The 21964-nt window shown below is 39.8% G+C and overlaps 1 protein-coding gene across 1 annotated transcript in view; it reads left to right on the top strand.

Moving 5' to 3' along the window:
- HTT (huntingtin) overlaps window positions 1-21964 on the top strand; it is a gene marked incomplete in the record, with an annotated part of 1068170 nt that overhangs the window by 620978 nt on the left and 425228 nt on the right. Inside the window, 3 exon segments of the mRNA XM_053704193.1 lie at window positions 15202-15324; window positions 16840-17078; window positions 18727-18869. Coding sequence (XP_053560168.1) covers window positions 15202-15324; window positions 16840-17078; window positions 18727-18869 — 505 coding nt within the window.

Raw genomic sequence — 21964 nt, 5'->3', positions numbered from 1 at the left:
ACTCAGACTAGACATACACTAGTGGGAACTGGATACACTTTCTTATTCTTTCCCCTTCCTACCCTCCCCCATTTTCCCCAAATACTATTGCCTTTCTTTATTTATATAACCTTTAAAGATAGAACAATACAGATAGCAGATAACAATGTGGTGGCTTAAAAAGTATGTGAAATAAAGGATCTAGAGAATCTAGATATGTTATTTATATGAATGCCATATACCGCAGATGTTTTTTTTTTTTTTTTCTTTTTCTTTCTTTCTTTTTTGTTATTGGCACGAACCGTATTTGTCTACTTGTTGTATTGTTTTGGAAAAAATTGAAAACTAATAAAAATTATTGAAATTTAAAAAAAGGGAATAGGCTTACCAATACTTAGTCGACGCGTTTCGGCCCCTTTAAGGCCTTTATCAAGACTTGATAAAGACTTATCAAGAATAGCGGTGAGCTCCGGTCGGCAGATTAGGGGTTAATAATTGAAGTTAGGTGTCGGCGATGTTAGGGAGGGCAGATTAGGGGTTAATACTATTTATTATAGGGTTAGTGAGGCGGATTAGGGGTTAATAACTTTATTATAGTAGCGGTGCGGTCCGCTCGGCAGATTAGGGGTTAATAAGTGTAGGCAGGTGGAGGCGACGTTGAGGGGGGCAGATTAGGGGTTAATAAATATAATATAGGGGTCGGCGGTGTTAGGGGCAGCAGATTAGGGGTACATAAGGATAACTTAAGTAGCGGCGATTTGTGGTCGGCAGATTAGGGGTTAATTATTGTAGGTAGCTGGCTGCGACGTTGTGGGGGGCAGGTTAGGGGTTAATAAATATAAGATAGGGGTCGGCGGTGTTAGGGGCAGCAGATTAGGGGTACATAAGGATAACGTAGGTGGCGGTCGGCAGATTAGGGGTTAAAAAAAAATTAATCGAGTGGCGGCGATGTGGGGGGGCCTCGGTTTAGGGGTACATAGGTAGTTTATGGGTGTTAGTGTACTTTAGAGTACAGTAGTTAAGAGCTTTATGAACCGGCGTTAGCCCAGAAAGCTCTTAACTACTGACTTTTTTCTGCGGCTGGAGTTTTGTCGTTAGATTTCTAACGCTCACTTCAGACACGACTCTAAATACCGGAGTTAGAAAAATCCCATTGAAAAGATAGGATACGCAATTGACGTAAGGGGATCTGCGGTATGGAAAAGTCGCGGCTGAAAAGTGAGCGTTAGACCCTTTTTTGAGTGACTCCAAATACCGGAGGTAGCCTAAAACCAGCGTTAGGGCCAGTCATACATACATAACATATCAACTGAATTTGTTACTTTTTCATGCCCGAGTATATACCTGTTATACCTGTTATACCTTTATGAACTATTGATGATCCTGTATTATATTCGCTGCCTCTGAGTAAAAAAGAATAGACTTAAATCTGGGAATCTCACTACGTTACAACATTTTCCAATACATGTACTTTTTCAGGTATGCTTTGTGGTCCGGTCACTACTGACCTCATTAATATATTCTTTGACTAATCTCATTATTGTGAGTAGTATAGAGTCTGTTTTTGTTTTTTACTCTATTTCTTTTGCCTCTTGGTTGAAACTTTTGATTCACAAAGCTTATTTGGAGGCGGGTCAGCCTCCACCATAGAGAATTACAGCTCATTCTACTACATCAGTTGCCACATCTTGGGCTTTCAAGAATGAGGCTTCAGTTAATCAAATTTGCAAAGCGGCCACTTGGTCTTCTCTGCATACCTTTACAAAATTTTACCATTTTTATGTTTTTGCTTTGTCAGAAGTAGCCTTTGGTAGAAAGGTCCTTCAAGCAGTTGTCTGTTTGATAATTGTGCCTATATATTGAGTTTGTCATAAAATACCTAAAAATATTTTGGGTTATAGATTCAATTTCTTTCATGTAATTGGCGAGAGTCTAGTGACGTATGGGATATACAATCCTACCAGGAGGGCCAAAGTTTCCCAAACCTCCAAATGCCTATAAATACACCCCTCACCACACCCACAATTCAGTTTTACAAACTTTGCCTCCTATGGAGGTGGTGAAATAAGTTTGTACTAAGATTTCTACGTTGATATGCGCTTCTCAGCATTTTGAAGCCCAATTTCCTCTGAGAGCAGTGAATGTCAGAGGGATGTGAAGGGAGTATCAACTATTGAATGCAATGGTTTTCCTCGCGGGAGATCTATTTCATAGGTTCTCTGTTATCGGTCGTAGAGATTCATCTCCTACCTCCCTTTTCAGATCGACGATATACTCTCATATTCCATTACCTCTACTGATAACGGTTTCAGTACTGGTTTGGCTATCTGCTATATGTGGATGGGTGTCTTTCGGTAAGTATGTTTTTATTACTTAAGACACCCTCAGCTATGGTTTGGCACTTTATGCATTAATATAAAGTTCTAAATATATGTACTTATATTTGCCATGAGTCAGGTTTATGTATATTTCCTTTTGCAGACTATCAATTTCATATTTGGGAAAAAACATATTTAGGAAAATATTTTTCTTACCTGGGGTATAGTCTTTTTTTCAATTGACTGCTTTTTCATTAAATTTCGCAGGCAAAATTAGGCTTGCAAGGGAGCAGAAGTTTATTGCGTCCTTCTTGGTGCAAGAATTTTTTTCGGACTTTTCCGGATGTTGTTAGCGCCAAAACATTTTCACTTTGCGTTGTGCTTCATACTTGGCGCCAAATAATTTCATTATTTAAAACCCCATTCCTATATGCCTCTTGCCTTTTTCTATGTCAGAGGGCTATGCTGTTTGCATTTTTTTCCCATTCCTGAAACTGCCATATAAGGAAATAGATCATTTTGCTTTATATGTTGTTTTTTCTCTTACATTTGCAAGATGTCTCAATCTGATCCTGATTTAGAAACATCTGCTGCCTGATAACAGTTCTACCAAAGCTAAGTGCATCTGTTGTAAATTTGGGGAGATTATATCTCCAACTGTGGTATGTAATAGTTGTCATGATAAGCTTTTACATGCAGAGAATGTGTCCATCAGTAATAGTGCAATGCCTGTTGTTCCTTCAACATCTAATGTACATGATATACCTGTGAATATAAAAGATTTTATTGCTGATGCGATTCAGAAGACTTTGTCTGCCATCCCGCCTTCTAATAAACGTAAAAGGTATTTTAAAACTTCTCATAAAGTTCATGAAATTTCAAATGGCCGACAACATACTGAATTTTCCTCCTCTGATGAGGATCTATCTGATTCAGAAGATCCTTCCTCAGATATTGTCACTGGCAAATCTACTTATTTATTTAAAATGGAGTATATTCGTTCTTTGTTAAGAGGTGTTGATTACATTGGATATTGAGGAAACTATTCCTCTTGATATTAAAACTAGTAAACGTTTAAATTCTGTTTATAAACCTCCTGTGGTTACTCCAGAGGTTTTTCCAGTTCCTGATGCTATTTCTGATATGATTTCTAAGGAATTGAATAGGCCTGGTGGTACTTTTATTCTTTCTTCAAGGTTTAAAAAATCGTATCCTTTGCCAACAGTTAGATTGGAGTTTTGGGAAAAGATCCCCAAAGTTGATCGGGCTATTTCTACTCTTACTAAAAGTTCCCTTTAGATAGGAAACTTGAATCTTATCTAAGGAAAGCTTATTTATATTCTGGCTATCTTCTCAGGCCTGCCATTTCTATGGCTGATGTTGCAGCTTTTTGGTTGGAGAGTTTAGCGCAACAGGATATGGATCCTGATTTGTCCAGCATTGTTCGCTTGTTTCAACATGCTAATAATTTTATCTGTGATGCCATTTTTGATAGCATCAAAATTGATGTTAAATCTATGTCTTTAGCTATTTTAGCTAGAAGAGCTTTGAGGCTCAAATATTGGAATGCTGACATGGTATTTAAGTCTAGATTACTATCTCTTTTTTTTCCCAAGGTAATAAGTTATTTGGTTCTCAGTTGGATTCGATTATTTCAACTATCACTGGGGGAAGGGAGTTTTTATGCCTCGGGGTAAAAGACCTAAGGGTAAATCTAAGACTTCTTACCGTTTTCGTTCCTTTCGTCAAAATAAGGAACAGAAACCTAATCCTTCCCCCAAAGAATCTGCTTCCAATTGGAAACCTTCTTCAAGTTGGAGTAAATCCAAACCGTTTAAGAAACCAAAGCCAGCCCCCAAGTCTGCATGAAGGTGCTGCCCTTATTCCAGCTCAGCTGGTAGGGGGCAGATTAAGATTCTTCCAAAACTTTTGGGCAGATTCTGTCCAAAATCAATGGATTATGGAGTATGAATCTGATCGCAAAACTGCCTTATCCTGATGGAAAATCAGAAAAGGAGATTCACAAGAAAGAGCAGATAATTCGGAAACTCTTCTAACAGAAGAGATGGCCAAAAGGAACAACACTTTCCAAGAAAGTAGTTTAATTTCCAGAGAATGCATAGGCTCAAATGGAGGAGCCTGTAAAGCCCTCAAAACCAAATTAAGACTCCAAGGAGGAGAGATTGATTTAATGACAGGCTTGATACGGACCAAAGCCTGTACAAAACAGTAAATATCAGGAAGTTTAGCAATCTTTCTGTGAAATAAAACAGAAAGAGCAGAGATTTGTCCCTTCAAGGAACTTGCAGACAAACCCTTATCCAAACCATCCTGAAGAAACTAAAATTCTAGGAATTCTAAAAGAATGCCAAGAGAATTTATGAGAACACCATGAAATGTAAGTCTTCCAAACTCTATAATAAATCTTCCTAGAGACAGATATACGAGCTTGTAACTTGTATTAATCACTGAGTCAGAGAAACCTCTATGACTTAGCACTATGCGTTCAATTTCCACAACTTCAAATTTAATGATTTGAGATCCTGATGGAAAAACGGACCTTGAGACAATAGGTCCGGCCTTAACGGAAGTGGCCTAGGTTGGCAACTGGACATCCGAACAAGATCCGCATACCAAAACCTGTGAGGCCATGCTGGAGCCACCAGAAACACAAACGATTGCTCCATGATGATTTTGGAGATCACTCTTGGAAGAAGAACTAGAGGCGGGAAAATATAAGCAGGTTGATAACACCAAGGAAGTGTCAACGCATCCACTGCTTCCGCCTTGTTTAGATGAGAGGCCATCAGATCTAACTCTGGAAGACCCCACATCTGAACAATCTGAGAAAACACATCTGCATGGAAGGACCACTTCCCCGGATGTAAAGTCTGACGGCTGAGATAATCTGCCTCCCAATTTTCTACACCTGGGATATGTACCGCAGAAATTAGATAGGATTCCGCCCAAACAAGTATCCAAGATACTTCTTTCATAGCTTGGGGACTGTGAGTCCCACCCTGATGATTGACATATGCCACTGTTGTGATATTGTCTGTCTGAAAACAAATGAACGGTTCTCTCTTCAACAGAGGCCAAAGCTGAAGAGCTCTGAGAATTGCACAGAGTTCTAAAATATTGATTGGTAATCTCGCCTCTTGAGATTTCCAAACCCCTTGTGCTGTCAGAGATCCCCAAACAGCTCCCCAACCTGAAAGACTCGCATCTGTTGTGATCACAGTCCAGGTTGGCCGCACAAAAGAGGCCTTGAACTAAACGCTGGCGATTTAACCACCACGTCAGAGAAGGTCGTGTGATATCTTTGTATAATCCCATCACCAATGATTCAGCATACAAAGGCATACAAAGCTGGAGAGGTCTCATGTGAAAACGAGCAAAGGGAATCGCGTCCGATGCTGCAGTCATGAGACCTAAAACTTCCATGCACATAGCCGCTGAAGGGAATGACTGAGACTGAAGGTGCGACAGTCTGCAACCAATTTTAAACGTCTCTTGTCTGTTAGAGACAGAGTCATGGACACTGAATCTATCTGGAAGCCTAAAAAGGTGACCCTTGTCTGAGGAATCAAGAAACTTTTTGGTAAATTGATCCTCCAACCATGTTTTCGAAAAAACAACACTAGTTGATTTGTGTGAGATTCTGCAGAACATAAAGACTGAGCTAGTACCAAGATATCGCCCAAATAAGGAAACACCGCAATACCCTGCTCTCTGGTTACAGAGAGCAGGGCACCGAGAACCTTTGAAAATATTCTTGGAGCTGTTGCTAGGCCATATGGAAGAGCAACAAATTGGTAATGCTTGTCTAGAAAAGAGAATCTCAGGAACTGGTAATGTTCTGGATGAATCGGAATATGAAGGTATGCATCCTGCAAGTCTATTGTAGACATATAATGTCCTTGCTGAACAAAAGGCAGAATAGTCCTTATAGTCACCATCTTGAAAGTTGGTACTCTTTCATAACGATTCAAAATTTTCTGAACCAGAACTGGTCTGAATGAATTTTCCTTCTTTTGGACAATTAATAGATTTGAATAAAACCCCAGACCCTGTTCCTGAAAAGGAACTGGCATGATTACCCCTGAAAACTCCAGGTCTGAAACACACTTCAGGAAAGCCTGAGGTTTTACTGGATTTGCTGGTATGCGTGAGAGAAAAAATCTTCTCACAGGAGGTCTTACTCTGAATCCTATTCGATACCCCTGAGAGACGCCTGAGAGACCCCTGAGAGACCCCTGATGCTCTAAATCCATTGATTTTGGACAGACATTTATCCAAACATCCTTGAAAAACCTTAATCTGCCCCTACCAGCTGAGCTGGAATGAGGGCCACACCTTCATGCGGAATTAGGGGCTGACTTTGGTTTCTTAAAAGGCTTGGATTTATTCCAATTTGAGGAAGGCTTCCAATTAGAAACAGATTCCTTGGGGGAAGGATTAGATTTGTGTTCCTTATTTTGACAAAAGGAACGAAAACGATTAGAAGCCTTAGATTTACCCTTAGGTCTTTTATCCTGAGGCAAAAAAACTCCCTTCCCCCCAGTAACAGTTGAAATTATAGAATCCAACTGAGAACCAAATAAATTATTACCTTGGAAAGAAAGAGATAGCAATCTAGACTTAGATGTCATATCAGCATTCCAAGATTTAAACCACAAAGCTCTTCTAGCTAAAATAGCTAAAGACATGGATCTAACATCAATTTTGATAATATCAAAAATGTCATCACAAATAAAATAATTAGCATATTGCAGTAAGCGAACAATGCTAGATAATTCAGAATCAAATTCTTGTTGCGCTAAATTTTCCAACCAAAAAGTTGATGCAGCTGCAACATCAGCTAAAGAAATTGCAGGCCTGAGAAGATGACCTGAATATAAATAAGCTTTCCTTAGATAAGATTCAAGTTTCCTATCTAAAGGATCCTTAAAAGAAGTACTATCTTCCAAAGGAATAGTGGTACGTTTAGCAAGAGTAGAAATAGCCCCATCAACTTTGGGGATCTTTTCCCAAAACTCTATTGAAATTGCTGGTAAAGGATACAATTTTTTAAACCTTGAAGAAGGAATAAAGGAAGTACGCGGCTTATTCCATTCCTTAGAAATCATATCAGAAATAGCATCAGGAATAGGAAAAACCTCTGGAGTAACCACAGGAGGTTTTAAAACAGAATTTAAACGTTTACTAGTTTTAATGTCAAGAGGACTGGTTTCCTCAATATCCAAAGTTATTAACACTTCTTTTAACAAAGAACGAATATACTCCATTTTAAATAAATAAGTAGATTTGTCAGTGTCAATATCTGAGGATGGATCTTTTGAATCAGATAGATCCTCATCAGAGGAGGATAATTCATTATGTTGTCGGTCATTTGAAATTTCAAATGACCGATATGAGAAGTTTTAAAAGACCTTTTACGTTTATTAGAAGGCGGAAAAGCAGACAGAGCCTTCTGAATAGAATCAGTAACAAATTCTTTAAAATTCATAGGAATATCATGTACATTAGAAGTTGAAGGAACTGCAACTGGCAATGCACTATTACTGATGGACACATTATCTACATGTAAAAGTTTATCATGACAACTAATACAAATGACATTCGGAGATATAGGGGCATATTTATCAAGCTCCAAACGGAGCTTGATGCCCCGTGTTTCTGGCGAGCCTGCAGGCTCGCCAAAAACAGCAGTTATGAAGCAGCGGTCACAAAGACCGCTGCTCCATAACCTGTCCGCCTGCTCTGAGCAGGCGGACAGACATCGCCGGAAATCAACCCGATCGGGTTGATTGACACCCCCCTGCTGGCAGCCTATTGGCCGCGAGTCTGCAGGGGGCGGCGTTGCACCAGCAGCTCTTGTGAGCTGCTGGTGCAATGCTGAATACGTCGAGCGTATTGCTTGCCGTATTCAGCGAGGTCTGTCGAACCTGATCCGCACTGTCGGATCAGGTCCGACAGACCTTGATAACTTGGGTCCATAATCTCCACAAGTTTACAACAAATGCTCTTAGCTTTGGTAGAACCGATATCAGCAGCAAAGTTCCAACAGATACTTCTGGGACAGGATCAGATTGAGACATCTTGCAAAATGTAAAAGAAAAAACAACATATAAAGCAAAATTATCAATTTCCTTATATATATGACAGTTTCAGGAATGGGAAAAGATGCAAATAGCATCTCTCTGTCATAGAAAGAGGCATATAGCAATGGGGTGACAAAATAATGAAAAATTTGGCGCCAAGTTTGACTCACAGCCTAACTGAAATTTTTTTGGCTCCAACAACGTCCGGATACTCGCGTCACTAACGACGCAACCTTGTGTAAGGAACTCGGCGTCAACTATGAAGTCGGAAATGACGAACTTGCGTCAATGGACGTACTTTCGCGCCAAAATTTCTCGCACCAAGAATGACGCAATAAAGTTTAGCATATGGCGCACCCGCGGGCCTAATCCTGCCCGCAATTTGCAAAGAAAAATGTAGTCAATTTAAAACCCCAGGTAAGAAAAATATTTCTTAATATGTTTATTTTCCCAAATATGAAACTGCAAAAAGGAAATACATGAACCTGACTCATGGCAAATATAAATACAATACATATATTTAGAACTTTATATTAATACATAAAGTGCCAAACCATAGCTGAGAGTGTTTTAAGTAATAAAAACATACTTACCGAAAGACACCCATCCACATAAAGCAGATAGCCAAACCAGTACTGAAACGGTTATCAGTAGAGGTATTGGAATATGAGAGTATATCGTCGATCTGAAAAGGGAGGTAGGAGATGAATCTCTACGACTGATAACAGAGAACCTATGAAATAAATCTCCCGTGAGGAAAACCATTGCACTCAATAGGTGATACTCCCTTCACATCCCTCTGACATTCGCTGTACTCTGAGAGGAATCGGGTTTCAAAATGCTGAGAAGCGCATATCAACGTAGAAATCTTAGCACAAACTTACTTCACTACCTCCATAGGAGGCAAAGTTTGTAAAACTGAATTGTGGGTGTGGTGGGGGGTGTATTTATAGGCATTTTGAGGTTTGGGAAACTTTGCCCCTCCTGGTAGGATTGTATATCCCATACGTCACTAGCTCATGGACTCTTGCCAATTACATGAAAGAAACCTTTTTTTAAATTTTTATTTTAATCCCATATGTAACAGCTCGTGGACTCCCACCACCTATATGGAAAAAAAAAAAACATAATTTATGCTTACCTGATAAATTCCTTTCTTCTGTTGTGTGATCAGTCCACGGGTCATCATTACTTCTGGGATATAACTCCTCCCCAACAGGAAATGCAAGAGGATTCACCCAGCAGAGCTGCATATAGCTCCTCCCCTCTACGTCAGTCCCAGTCATTCGACCAAGAAACAACGAGAAAGGAGTAACCAAGGGTGAAGTGGTGACTGGAGTATAATTTAAAAGATATTTACCTGCCTTAAAACAGGGCGGGCCGTGGACTGATCACACAACAGAAGAAAGGAATTTATCAGGTAAGCATAAATTATGTTTTCTTCTGTTATGTGTGATCAGTCCACGGGTCATCATTACTTCTGGGATACCAATACCAAAGCAAAAGTACACGGATGACGGGAGGGATAGGCAGGCTCATTATACAGAAGGAACCACTGCCTGAAGAACCTTTCTCCCAAAAATAGCCTCCGAAGAAGCAAAAGTGTCAAATTTGTAAAATTTGGAAAAAGTATGAAGCGAAGACCAAGTTGCAGCCTTGCAAATCTGTTCAACAGAGGCCTCATTCTTAAAGGCCCAAGTGGAAGCCACAGCTCTAGTGGAGTGAGCTGTAATTCTTTCAGGAGGCTGCTGTCCAGCAGTCTCATAGGCTAAACGTATTATGCTACGAAGCCAAAAAGAGAGAGAGGTAGCAGAAGCTTTTTGACCTCTCCTCTGTCCAGAGTAAACGACAAACAAGGAAGAAGTTTGGCGAAAATCTTTAGTTGCCTGCAAGTAGAACTTGAGGGCACGAACTACATCCAGATTGTGTAAAAGACGTTCCTTCTTTGAAGAAGGATTTGGACACAAGGATGGGACAACAATCTCTTGATTGATGTTCCTGTTAGTGACTACCTTAGGTAAGAACCCAGGTTTAGTACGCAGAACTACCTTGTCTGAGTGAAAAATCAGATAAGGGGAATCACAATGTAAGGCTGATAACTCAGAGACTCTTCGAGCCGAGGAAATAGCCATTAAAAACAGAACTTTCCAAGATAACATTTTTATATCAATGGAATGAAGGGGTTCAAACGGAACACCCTGTAAAACGTTAAGAACTAAGTTTAAACTCCATGGTGGAGCAACAGCTTTAAACACAGGCTTGATCCTAGCTAAAGCCTGACAAAAGGACTGGACGTCTGGATTTTCTGACAGACGTCTGTGTAACAAGATGGACAGAGCTGAAATCTGTCCCTTTAATGAACTAGCTGATAAACCCTTTTCTAAACCTTCTTGTAGAAAAGACAATATCCTAGCGATCCTAACCTTACTCCAGGAGTAACCTTTGGATTCGCACCAGTATAGGTATTTCCGCCATATTTTATGGTAAATCCTTCTGGTAACAGGCTTCCTAGCCTGAATCAGGGTATCAATAACCGACTCAGAAAAACCACGTTTTGATAAAATCAAGCGTTCAATTTCCAAGCAGTCAGCTTCAGAGAAGTTAGATTTTGATGTTTGAATGGACCCTGTATCAGAAGGTCCTGTCTTAGAGGTAGAGACCAAGGCGGACAGGATGACATGTCCACTAGATCTGCATACCAAGTCCTGCGTGGCCAAGCAGGTGCTATTAGAATTACTGATGCTCTCTCCTGTTTGATTTTGGCAATCAATCGAGGAAGCAGCGGGAAGGGTGGAAACACATAAGCCATCCTGAAGTTCCAAGGTGCTGTCAAAGCATCTATCAGAACTGCTCCCGGATCCCTGGATCTGGACCCGTAGCGAGGAAGTTTGGCGTTCTGGCGAGACGCCATGAGATCTATCTCTGGTTTGCCCCAACGTCGAAGTATTTGGGCAAAGACCTCCGGATGAAGTTCCCACTCCCCCGGATGAAGAGTCTGGCGACTCAAGAAATCCGCCTCCCAGTTCTCCACTCCCGGGATGTGGATTGCTGACAGGTGGCAAGAGTGAGACTCTGCCCAGCGAATTATCTTTGATACTTCCATCATTGCTAGGGAGCTTCTTGTCCCTCCCTGATGGTTGATGTAAGCTACAGTCGTGATGTTGTCCGACTGAAACCTGATGAACCCCCGAGTTATTAACTGGGGCCAAGCCAGAAGGGCATTGAGAACTGCTCTCAATTCCAGAATGTTTATTGGAAGGAGACTCTCCTCCTGATTCCATAGTCCCTGAGCCTTCAGAGAATTCCAGACAGCGCCCCAACCTAGTAGGCTGGCGTCTGTTGTTACAATTGTCCAGTCTGGCCTGCTGAATGGCATTCCCCTGGACAGGTGTGGCCGATGAAGCCACCATAGAAGAGAATTTCTGGTCTCTTGATTCAGATTCAGAGTAGGGGACAAATCTGAGTAATCCCCATTCCACTGACTTAGCATGCATAATTGCAGCGGTCTGAGGTGTAGGCGTGCAAAAGGTACTATGTCCATTGCCGCTACCATTAAGCCGATCACCTCCATGCATTGAGCTACTGACGGGTGTTGAATGGAATGAAGGACGCGGCATGCATTTTGAAGTTTTGTTAACCTGTCTTCTGTCAGGTAAATCTTCATTTCTACAGAATCTATAAGAGTCCCCAAGAATGGAACTCTTGTGAGAGGAAAGAGAGAACTCTTCTTTTCGTTCACTTTCCATCCATGCGACCTTAGAAATGCCAGAACTAATTCTGTATGAGACTTGGCAGTTTGAAAGCTTGAAGCTTGTATTAGAATGTCGTCTAGGTACGGAGCTACCGAAATCCCTCGCGGTCTTAGTACCGCTAGAAGGGCACCCAGAACCTTTGTGAAGATTCTTGGAGCCGTAGCCAATCCGAATGGAAGAGCTACAAACTGGTAGTGCCTGTCTAAGAAGGCAAACCTTAGATACCGGTGATGATCTTTGTGGATCGGTATGTGAAGGTAAGCATCCTTTAAATCCACTGTGGTCATGTACTGACCCTCTTGGATCATGGGTAAGATTGTCCGAATAGTTTCCATTTTGAACGATGGAACTCTTAGGAATTTGTTTAGAGTCTTTAAATCTAAGATTGGCCTGAAAGTTCCCTCTTTTTTGGGAACCACAAACAGGTTTGAGTAGAACCCTTGTCCTTGTTCCGACCACGGAACCGGATGGATCACTCCCATTGTTAACAGATCTTGTACGCAGCGTAGAAACGCTTCTTTCTTTATCTGGTTTGTTGACAACCTTGACAGATGAAATCTCCCTCTTGGGGGAGATAATTTGAAGTCTAGAAGGTATCCCTGAGATATGATCTCTAGTGCCCAGGGATCCTGAACATCTCTTGCCCAGGCCTGGGCGAAGAGAGAGAGTCTGCCCCCTACTAGATCCGGTCCCGGATCGGGGGCTCTCGGTTCATGCTGTCTTTGGGGCAGCAGCAGGTTTCCTGGCCTGCTTGCTTTTGTTCCAGGACTGGTTAGGCTTCCAGCCTTGCCTGTAACGAGCAACAGCTCCTTCCTGTTTTGGTGCAGTGGAGGTTGATGCTGCTCCTGTTTTGAAATTCCGAAAGGGACGAAAATTAGACTGTCTAGCCTTAGCTTTGGCCTTGTCTTGAGGTAGGGCGTGGCCCTTACCTCCCGTAATGTCAGCGATAATTTCTTTCAAACCGGGCCCGAATAAGGACTGCCCCTTGAAAGGTATATTAAGTAATTTGGACTTAGAAGTAACATCAGCTGACCAGGATTTTAGCCACAGTGCCCTGCGTGCCTGTATGGCGAATCCTGAGTTCTTAGCCGTAAGTTTGGTTAAATGTACTACGGCCTCCGAAATGAAAGAATTAGCTAGTTTAAGGACTCTAAGCCTGTCCGTAATGTCGTCTAGCGTAGAGGAACTAAGGTTCTCTTCAAGCGACTCAATCCAAAATGCTGCCGCAGCCGTAATCGGCGCGATACATGCAAGGGGTTGTAATATAAAACCTTGTTGAACAAACATTTTCTTAAGGTAACCCTCTAATTTTTTATCCATTGGATCTGAGAAAGCACAGCTATCCTCCACCGGGATAGTGGTACGCTTAGCTAAAGTAGAAACTGCTCCCTCCACCTTGGGGACCGTTTGCCATAAGTCCCGAGTGGTGGCGTCTATTGGAAACATCTTTCTAAATATTGTCTCTTAGTTCAGGTAATTTAGACAAAACTTCAGTCATAACAGTAGCCATATCTTGTAATGTTATCTGTAATGGCCGCCCAGATGTACTAGGCGCCAAAATATCACGCACCTCCCGGGCGGGAGATGCAGGTACTGTCGCGTGAGGCGAGTTAGTCGGCATAACTCTCCCCTCGCTGTTTGGTGAAATTTGTTCACATTGTACAGATTGACTTTTATTTAAAGTAGCATCAATACAGTTAGTACATAAATTTCTATTGGGCTCCACCTTGGCATTGGAACAAATGACACAGATATCTTCCTCTGAGTCAGACATGTTTAACACACTAGCAAAAAACTTACAACTTGGTTATAATCTTTTTTAGCAAAAAACGTACTGTGCCTCAAAGAGGTACTAACGATTAAATGACAGTTGAAATAATGAACTGAAAAACAGTTATTGCATCAAATTTTAAAACAACACAACTTTTAGCAAAGGTTTGTTCCCATTAGTAAAAAACAACACTAATTAAATTTGTACATAAGAAAACAAAACAACGTTTTTTATACACAGTCACTATAAGAATTCTCACAGCTCTGCTGAGAGAATTTACCTCCCTTCAAAGAAGTTTGAAGACCCCTGAGATCTGTCAGAGATGAACCGGATCATGCAGGACATATAAAAGTAGCTGACTGGAATTTTTTGATGCGTAGCAAAGAGCGCCAAAAACGGCCCCTCCCTCTCCCACACAGCAGTGAAGAGAAACGAAACTGTCACAATTAAAGCAAAAAACTGCCAAGTGGAAAATAATGCCCAAACATTTATTCACACAGTACCTCAGCAATGTAAACGATTCTACATTCCAGCAAAAACGTTTAACATGAGAATAGTTATTAAAAGGATTAGTGACCTTAACACAGTAGTTCCGGTGAAATACCATCCCCAGAATACTGAAGTGTATACATACATGTCATTTTAACGGTATGGCAGGCTTTTCTCATCAATTCCATTCAGAAAACAAAAACTGCCACATACCTCAATGCAGATTCATCTGCCCGCTGTCCCCTGATCTGAAGCCTTTACCTCCCTCAGATGGTCGAGAACAGCAATATGATCTTAACGACTCCGGTTAAAATCATAGTAAAAAAATCTCTGTCAGATTCTTCCTCAAACTCTGCCAGAGAAGTAATAACACGCTCCGGTGCTATTTTAAAATAACAAACTTTTGATTGAAGTCATAAAAACTAAGTATAATCACCATAGTCCTCTCACACATCCTATCTAGTCGTTGGGTGCAAGAGAATGACTGGGACTGACGTAGAGGGGAGGAGCTATATGCAGCTCTGCTGGGTGAATCCTCTTGCATTTCCTGTTGGGGAGGAGTTATATCCCAGAAGTAATGATGACCCGTGGACTGATCACACATAACAGAAGAAACATTATTTATGTCTCTTGCCACCATGAAATAAATACATTATAAGGTTGGACATAAATATGTTTTTTTTATGCATTTCCAGCTGTTTGGATACTTATCCTCCGTATGATGCTTTAGCTGATTAAAAAGGTAGACATAGATGTTAATGTCTCTGACATGGTGTTATGTTTTGTAGATGCACATAGACTCTCATGAGGCTCTTGGAGTATTGAACACTTTGTTTGAAATATTGGCTCCCTCTGCTTTGCGTCCCGTAGACATGTTGCTGAGGAGTATGTTTGTTGTTCCTTGCACTATGGTAAGTCACTGCATATGTACATTACTATACTATTCTATATTATTTTGTGAGTGCTTAAAGGGACACTGAACCCAATTTTTTTCTTTCATGATTGAGAGAGAGCATGCAATTTTAAGCAACTTTCTAATTTGAAAAGCAAGAATGTAATTTTAGATGCCGGCCCATTTTTGATGAACAACCTGGGTTGTTCTTGCTGATTGGTGGATAAATTCACCTACCATTAAACAAGTGCTGTCCAGGGTTCTGGACTTTCTTTTTCAAATAAAAATAGCAAGAGAATGAAGAAAAATGTCTAATAGGAGTAAATTAGAAAGTTGCTTAAAATTGCATGCTCTATCTGAATCATGAAAGAAAAAATTTGGGTTCAGTATCGCTTTAACTTTAAATTTGTTTTATGATTTATAAATGACTTTACCTGTTAGAATTACTGTCAGTTATACAAAAGTACAAAAGGTTTTCCTTAAAGGGATACTGTACCCAAATTTTTTCTTTCATGATTCAGATAGCGCATGCAATTTTAAGCAACTTTCTAATTTACTCCTATTATCAATTTTTCTTTGTTCTCTTGCTATCTTTATTTGAAAAATAAGGCATTTAAGCTAAGGAGCCAGTAAATGTTGGGTTCAGAACCATGGACAGCACTTGTTTATTGGTGCTGTCCAATCAGCAAGGACAACCCAGGTTGTTCACCAAAAATGGGCCGGCATCTAAACTTCCATTCTTGCTTTTCAAATAAACATGCCAAGAGAATGAAGAAAATTTGAAAATAGGAGTAAATTAGAAAGTTGCTTACAATTGCATGCTCTGTCTGAATCACAAAAGAAAAAAATTGGGTTCAGTGTCCCTTTAAAGAGACATTCAGAAACAGACAGTACATGCTCTACATGGATAATGTACCACACAGGAAGCATATTGAGCAGCACATATTGCTGCATGTATCTGCTGCTTCTAATTGTCTTGCTAACCATGTTCTGCCATACTTTTGGCTCCCAAGCAGGACTTTGCCTATGTGTTTAATCCTTTTGTGGGGGGTTAAATACACAGAAAGCTAGGATCATGCATATTTTAGTAGTTTAGAATATGTAATTTTGCATTAGAACATTCATTTAGAATTAATGTTAAATATTTTTTTAAATCATTTGTATACTTGTTTAAAATAACAATTGCCCCTTAGCAATCTGGGGTCAATGCATGGGTTTTGTCTTGTTCTTGTCTGATTCTGTAAATGAACACCTCAAGAAAATAGTGGTAATGTGTATACATTTAATGTCACTTGTCTGTTTGCTCTAGCGCAGCAGTTTGAAGAGAAAGAGAGTGTATTTGCCTAAAGCAAGCCAGAAGATAATGTGCTATGTATTTCTATTTAATAAAACAAAAAGGGGAAAAGTTCAATTGTTTTTCTATTTTTGATATATAATTTGTTTTTCTATTAGACCATACTGTATTTATTATTTATTTTTTAAGATAGTCCTTTAATAATCGTTTCAGTAATACATTTTTCCATACTTCATACAGGCTTCAGTGAACACTGTCCAGCTATGGATATCTGGGATTTTGGCAATTCTTAGAGTTCTGATCTCTCAGTCCACTGAAGATATTGTATTGTCTCGAATCCAAGAGTTATCCTTGTCACCTATGCATCTCAGTTGTCAGATTATTAATAAACTCAGGGTTGGAGATAATAATAATCTAGTTCCAGAAGAAACTGTCGACCAAAACCAGGCTAAACCACTCCCAGAGGAAACCTTTTCAAGGTAAATACACATACTTTTTGTTCAGCAATGTAACAAAATAGAACTCTTTTTATGGTCGTGGGTCCTGGTGCCACTTGGGCTATGTAGAGACCACCCTAAAATCTTTATGACTCCTTCTCTTCCCTATCAGATTTGAAATGTGAGAGTCTGTGCTGAGATTGAATCTCTTCCCTGTTTCTTGCAAATATGCCAGGTGGATGGTGTTTGTGTTTTCAAGGGTGTCTCCTGACTTGGAGACTAAACAAGAAATGTTATGGTTTTCAATATGTATTTTCTTTGTTGTGAGCCTTCCATTCCTGCTAGTTATAGCCTTGGGAATGCCATTATACAAGCACCAGAGAAGTCACTTTCCAAAGACCTTCCCTTTACTATAAAAGGAAACTCCCTTAAATATTTGGTGATCTATCTTTCCGCAGATCCTCAAAAACTGTCTGCACTGAACTATGAAGCCCTGATAAAAAGTATATCAGCAAAAATCTTGTAATGGTCACCTAGGAACATCTCATGGTTGGGTCGCATGAACGTTTTTAAAACCATTCTACCTTAAATATTGTACCTCTTCCAAACAACCCCTATCCCTCTACCAACAGCCTACATCCCAAGACTTCAAGCTATCATCAATGCAAACATTTGGAGAAAAGACCTCCTCGCATAGCAAAATCCACTCTAACAATACACAAGCATTTGGGTGGTTTGAGTGTCCCTGACATAGGACTATATCGGACTGCTGTTTTTATGCATAAAATTCTCGAATGGTGCTCTCTAGATGACAACTGCAAGCTCTGGATATGACTGGAACACAAATTGACCAACTGCCGTCAGCTTGGGAGTTGTTGCTGGCTATACACTACCCCCCCTTACCAACACTTAGCCAATAATTAATGAAACTTTTGAAGTCTGGACAAAATTAATAACCAAACATACCACACTATCCACAATACCCTCTCCCTTAACACCAACTCTTAATAATCCCAATTTCTCTGCAGGTCCACCAATTACCCCAAAATGGTATACATGCTCTACACTGCCTCCTCCCAATCCACAAAGGCCGTTCCGAGATGTCTAGAGAATGAACCCCTTTTGAGAAATTAAAACTCCGAGACATCGGATCTCCCTACTTTATACATCCCTAATTTCTCTCAGCTGCCCCACCTTACCAACATACATTACCTCCTGGCATAGTTCAGCACCTGGGTAGCACTTGCTGATTGTTGGCTACAATTAACCACCAATCAGCAAGCGCTACCCAGGAGCTGAACTAAATATGGGCCAGCTCTTAAGCTTTACATTCTTGCTTTTTTAAATAAAGAGGGGGAGAGAGTAAAAGAGGGCGAGAGAGAGAGCAAAAGAGGGGAGAGAGAGCAAAAGAGGGGGGAGAGAGCAGAAGAGGGGGGGAAGAGAGAGAAAGCGAGCAAAAGAGGGGGGAGAGAGAGCAAAAGAGGGGGTAGAGAGCAAAAGAGGGGGAGAGAGAGAGAGCGCAAAATAGGGGGGAGAGAGAGAGCTCAAAAGAGAGGGGGGAGAGAGCACGCAAACGAGAGGGGGAGAGAGAGGGAGCAAGGGTTGGAACCGCGGTACTTAAAAAAAATTTGTCCCGTGTACTTAAAAAAATTGTCCTGTGTTATTAATATTCTTTTATTCTCCTCCTTAGGTTTCTCCTGCAACTGGTCGGAATTCTTTTGGAAGAAATAGTATACAAGGAGCTCAAAGTGGATTTGAGTGAGCAACAGCACACTTTTTACTGTCAGCAACTTGGTACCTTGCTTATGTGTTTGATTCATATCTTCAAATCTGGTAAATAGAATATAATGTGCCACAATATATTTACTGCATCATATTTGCAAGAGGCCTTTTGATAAGTTTATAGCTTTTAAAATGAAATAACATTATTATGACTTGCTGTAATATTTTTCATATTTAATATTTTACATAATGGGGCCAAATAACTTATTTTAATTGAAAGGTAGATTTTTATTCTGTCTTTAAGATCTGTAGTGACTGACCTCTTCAAAGTTTTTCTGACACTTTCTCTGCAAATTCTATATGAGCATGCTGGCATTTCCATTAATCTGATAAACATTCCAAATCTAAAATGTGACTAGGTTCTTTAAGTTATAATGCTTGGTTCTAAATCACATTAATTCTAGTACTATGTTTTTTTAAGTGAAAGTAAGGGGTTAAATATATGCATCATGCTTATAATACTAATTTAATTTTAGAATTACGTAAGCCCTGTACAATTGGCATGTTAGAGACAAAATTAGATTTTGTACTTCTATTTAATTCATTCCTTAGGGTTTGCAGTACAGTCCCACCAGATGGCTCAATAATCTGCTGAATTTCAACATAATCCTCTACTACATATTAGGAATATTTTTTATGAAGAATGCTGTTTTTGAGGTTATATAATGAAAAATGTGTATTGTATCATTCTTTACGATTCAGTGGTTAGTGTAAACTCTTTTCATAATATGTTATCTAGTTGTAAGCAACATTGTATCTCTGGTCTATGTAAACAATACAGTGTGGGTTCTAAAGACTTAATTTCTATTAAACTCACATTTGTAGGTCATCCCTAGAGAATCACCTGCTGGCAAATGGGTTCATAAGAACAATGTGCAATTCTTATTTTATAATATAAGGGCATGATACTATATTACCATCATCCAAAATTATCTAATTAGTATGTGGTTTTATTCCTAAATACATATGGTCTAAATATGTAATATGTTCCTTTCTTTGTGTCCATGAAACTGTTATCTGTGTTTTTGGTAAATAATGTTTAGGAAATTAAATTTATTATGCAGTATCCTATATCATTTTTAATATGGGCAAAATAGTGATTTATCAGTATCATCCTCATCCTTATCAGTAACACATTCACAAACAGCTGTTTAACCCCCTGATTACTTGTAAAATATGGGGATTTAACCCCTTGTTTGCTTGAAACACTCACAGCAGGGATTTAATCCCTTGATGGCTGGTGGCAGACAGTATGGCAGTAATAATGGGGGCAGCACTGCGTGCTAGTGTGCCAAGGTTCTACAACATGTCTACTAGGGCATGTGTAGGCATTGTTTGATAATCACTGATATACAGAGAGAGACAAATATTTTACCCTTAATATATATTTTAAATATTTATGAATCATACATTTTAGTATTTTTTTTTATTTATTGTATATTAAAACATGGTATATGCTTCAACTCGCCAGCTGCAGTGATTGCTGCTCAAAGGGGGATTTTTTATCTCTGTGCAGGTGTTAAACACATGGAGTTGGCCCTCAATAGTACAAATATTGCATGCTCTAACAGATCTATCTAATTAGCTGTAACCAAGAATATGTAGGACAAACCTCTCGCGGATTGCGCAAGAGATTTAGATGGCATCTAAGAAATGTTGAAAACTTTAACAAGGATTCAGCTATAGCAAAACATTTCAATGGCCTGCACCTCACCATTATTCCTGACTTTGGGGTGCAGATCATTAAAATTGTAAAACACTACCCGGGGGGGGGGGGGGATAGGCATTAATATTTAACAAAGAGAGAATTATTTTGGATTCTAAAATTGGACACTTGTCATCCCAGGGGGACATTTAATACTTTACTGATTAATAATACATTATATACCTATCATTGTAAGTGCATACATTTAAATATAATATCATATTTTCTTTTTTAACTATTATTGCTAAAATTGTCAAATAATATAAAATAAAGATTGAGATCACACAGTAGACCACAACATACTACTTCTCAAACTAAAAAACTCTGGTATTGGTGATCGTCCGCTAACCTCGTTTCTATCATATGTATCGGATCGATCACAGTATGTCTCCATTTCTGACAGCAACTCCCTCCCTCTCCCAGTCATGTGTGGTGTTCCCCAAGGTTCCATTCTCGGCCCCCTACTATTCACATTATTTATAAATGTTCTGCCAAATGTCTGCAAATCCTCAACTGTACACATGTACGCAGACAACACGGTAATCTATGCAAGCAAATCCGATCTGCTGCAGCTTGAGGCAGTGCTCCAAGACCAGTTCACAGAGTTAGAAAAGTGGATCTCAAAAAACAAACTCTTCCTAAACACTGACAAAACTGTCACAATGATCTTTGGAACAGTACCTAAATTACACAAACTACAAAATTCCCATCTACGCATCAAAACAAAATCAAATTGCACACTGACCGCAGTCCACTCTTTCAAATGCTTGGATATGTTGTAAGACCCCAATCTATCTTTTGGCCTCCACATGAAAAAACTTGCATCTAAACTCTATCTATAACTATGTGCCCTGTACATAAACAAATCCTGCCTCAGCCCTACAGTAAAGGAAAAGATTATACAGCAAATGCTGATACCAATCATTGATTATGGGGATGTAGTATATGCACCTGCACTGCAAACTCACCTTAATAAACTTAATACATTGTATAACTCGTTCTGCCGCTTTGTGTTACAATGTAACTACAGGACCCACCATTGTGACTTGCTAAAAGAACTAAACTGGCTGTTGCTGGAATCCAGACGCACCCTCCATCTTTCCAGCCTTGTGTTTAAGAGCTTTTCTGGGAAGCTCCCACCCTACCTGAGCAGAATGCTCTCCCCGGTTGTTCCCACCTCCCATAACCTCCGATCCAGTACCAGCACATTATTTAGTTGGCCACAATACAAAAAGAAAGCAGCTTGATCCTCCTTTTCCTACAGAGCACCACAATTATGGAACGACCTCCTGCACACTTTCAAACCTTCCCCAAGCCTAAAATCCTTTAAGAGATCCCTCAAAACAGAATGCACCTGTCATGGTTGATTATATATTTCCTACCTGTTCTATGTTAAATTTTGCATATATTATGTATTAATAGTGTTTTTGTATTCTATTGT

Source organism: Bombina bombina, chromosome 2 (genome assembly GCF_027579735.1).
Source record: "Bombina bombina isolate aBomBom1 chromosome 2, aBomBom1.pri, whole genome shotgun sequence".
Lineage (NCBI taxonomy): Eukaryota > Metazoa > Chordata > Amphibia > Anura > Bombinatoridae > Bombina > Bombina bombina.
Note: the sequence above shows the minus strand (reverse complement) of the source record. Positions and strands in the feature narration are given on the sequence as shown.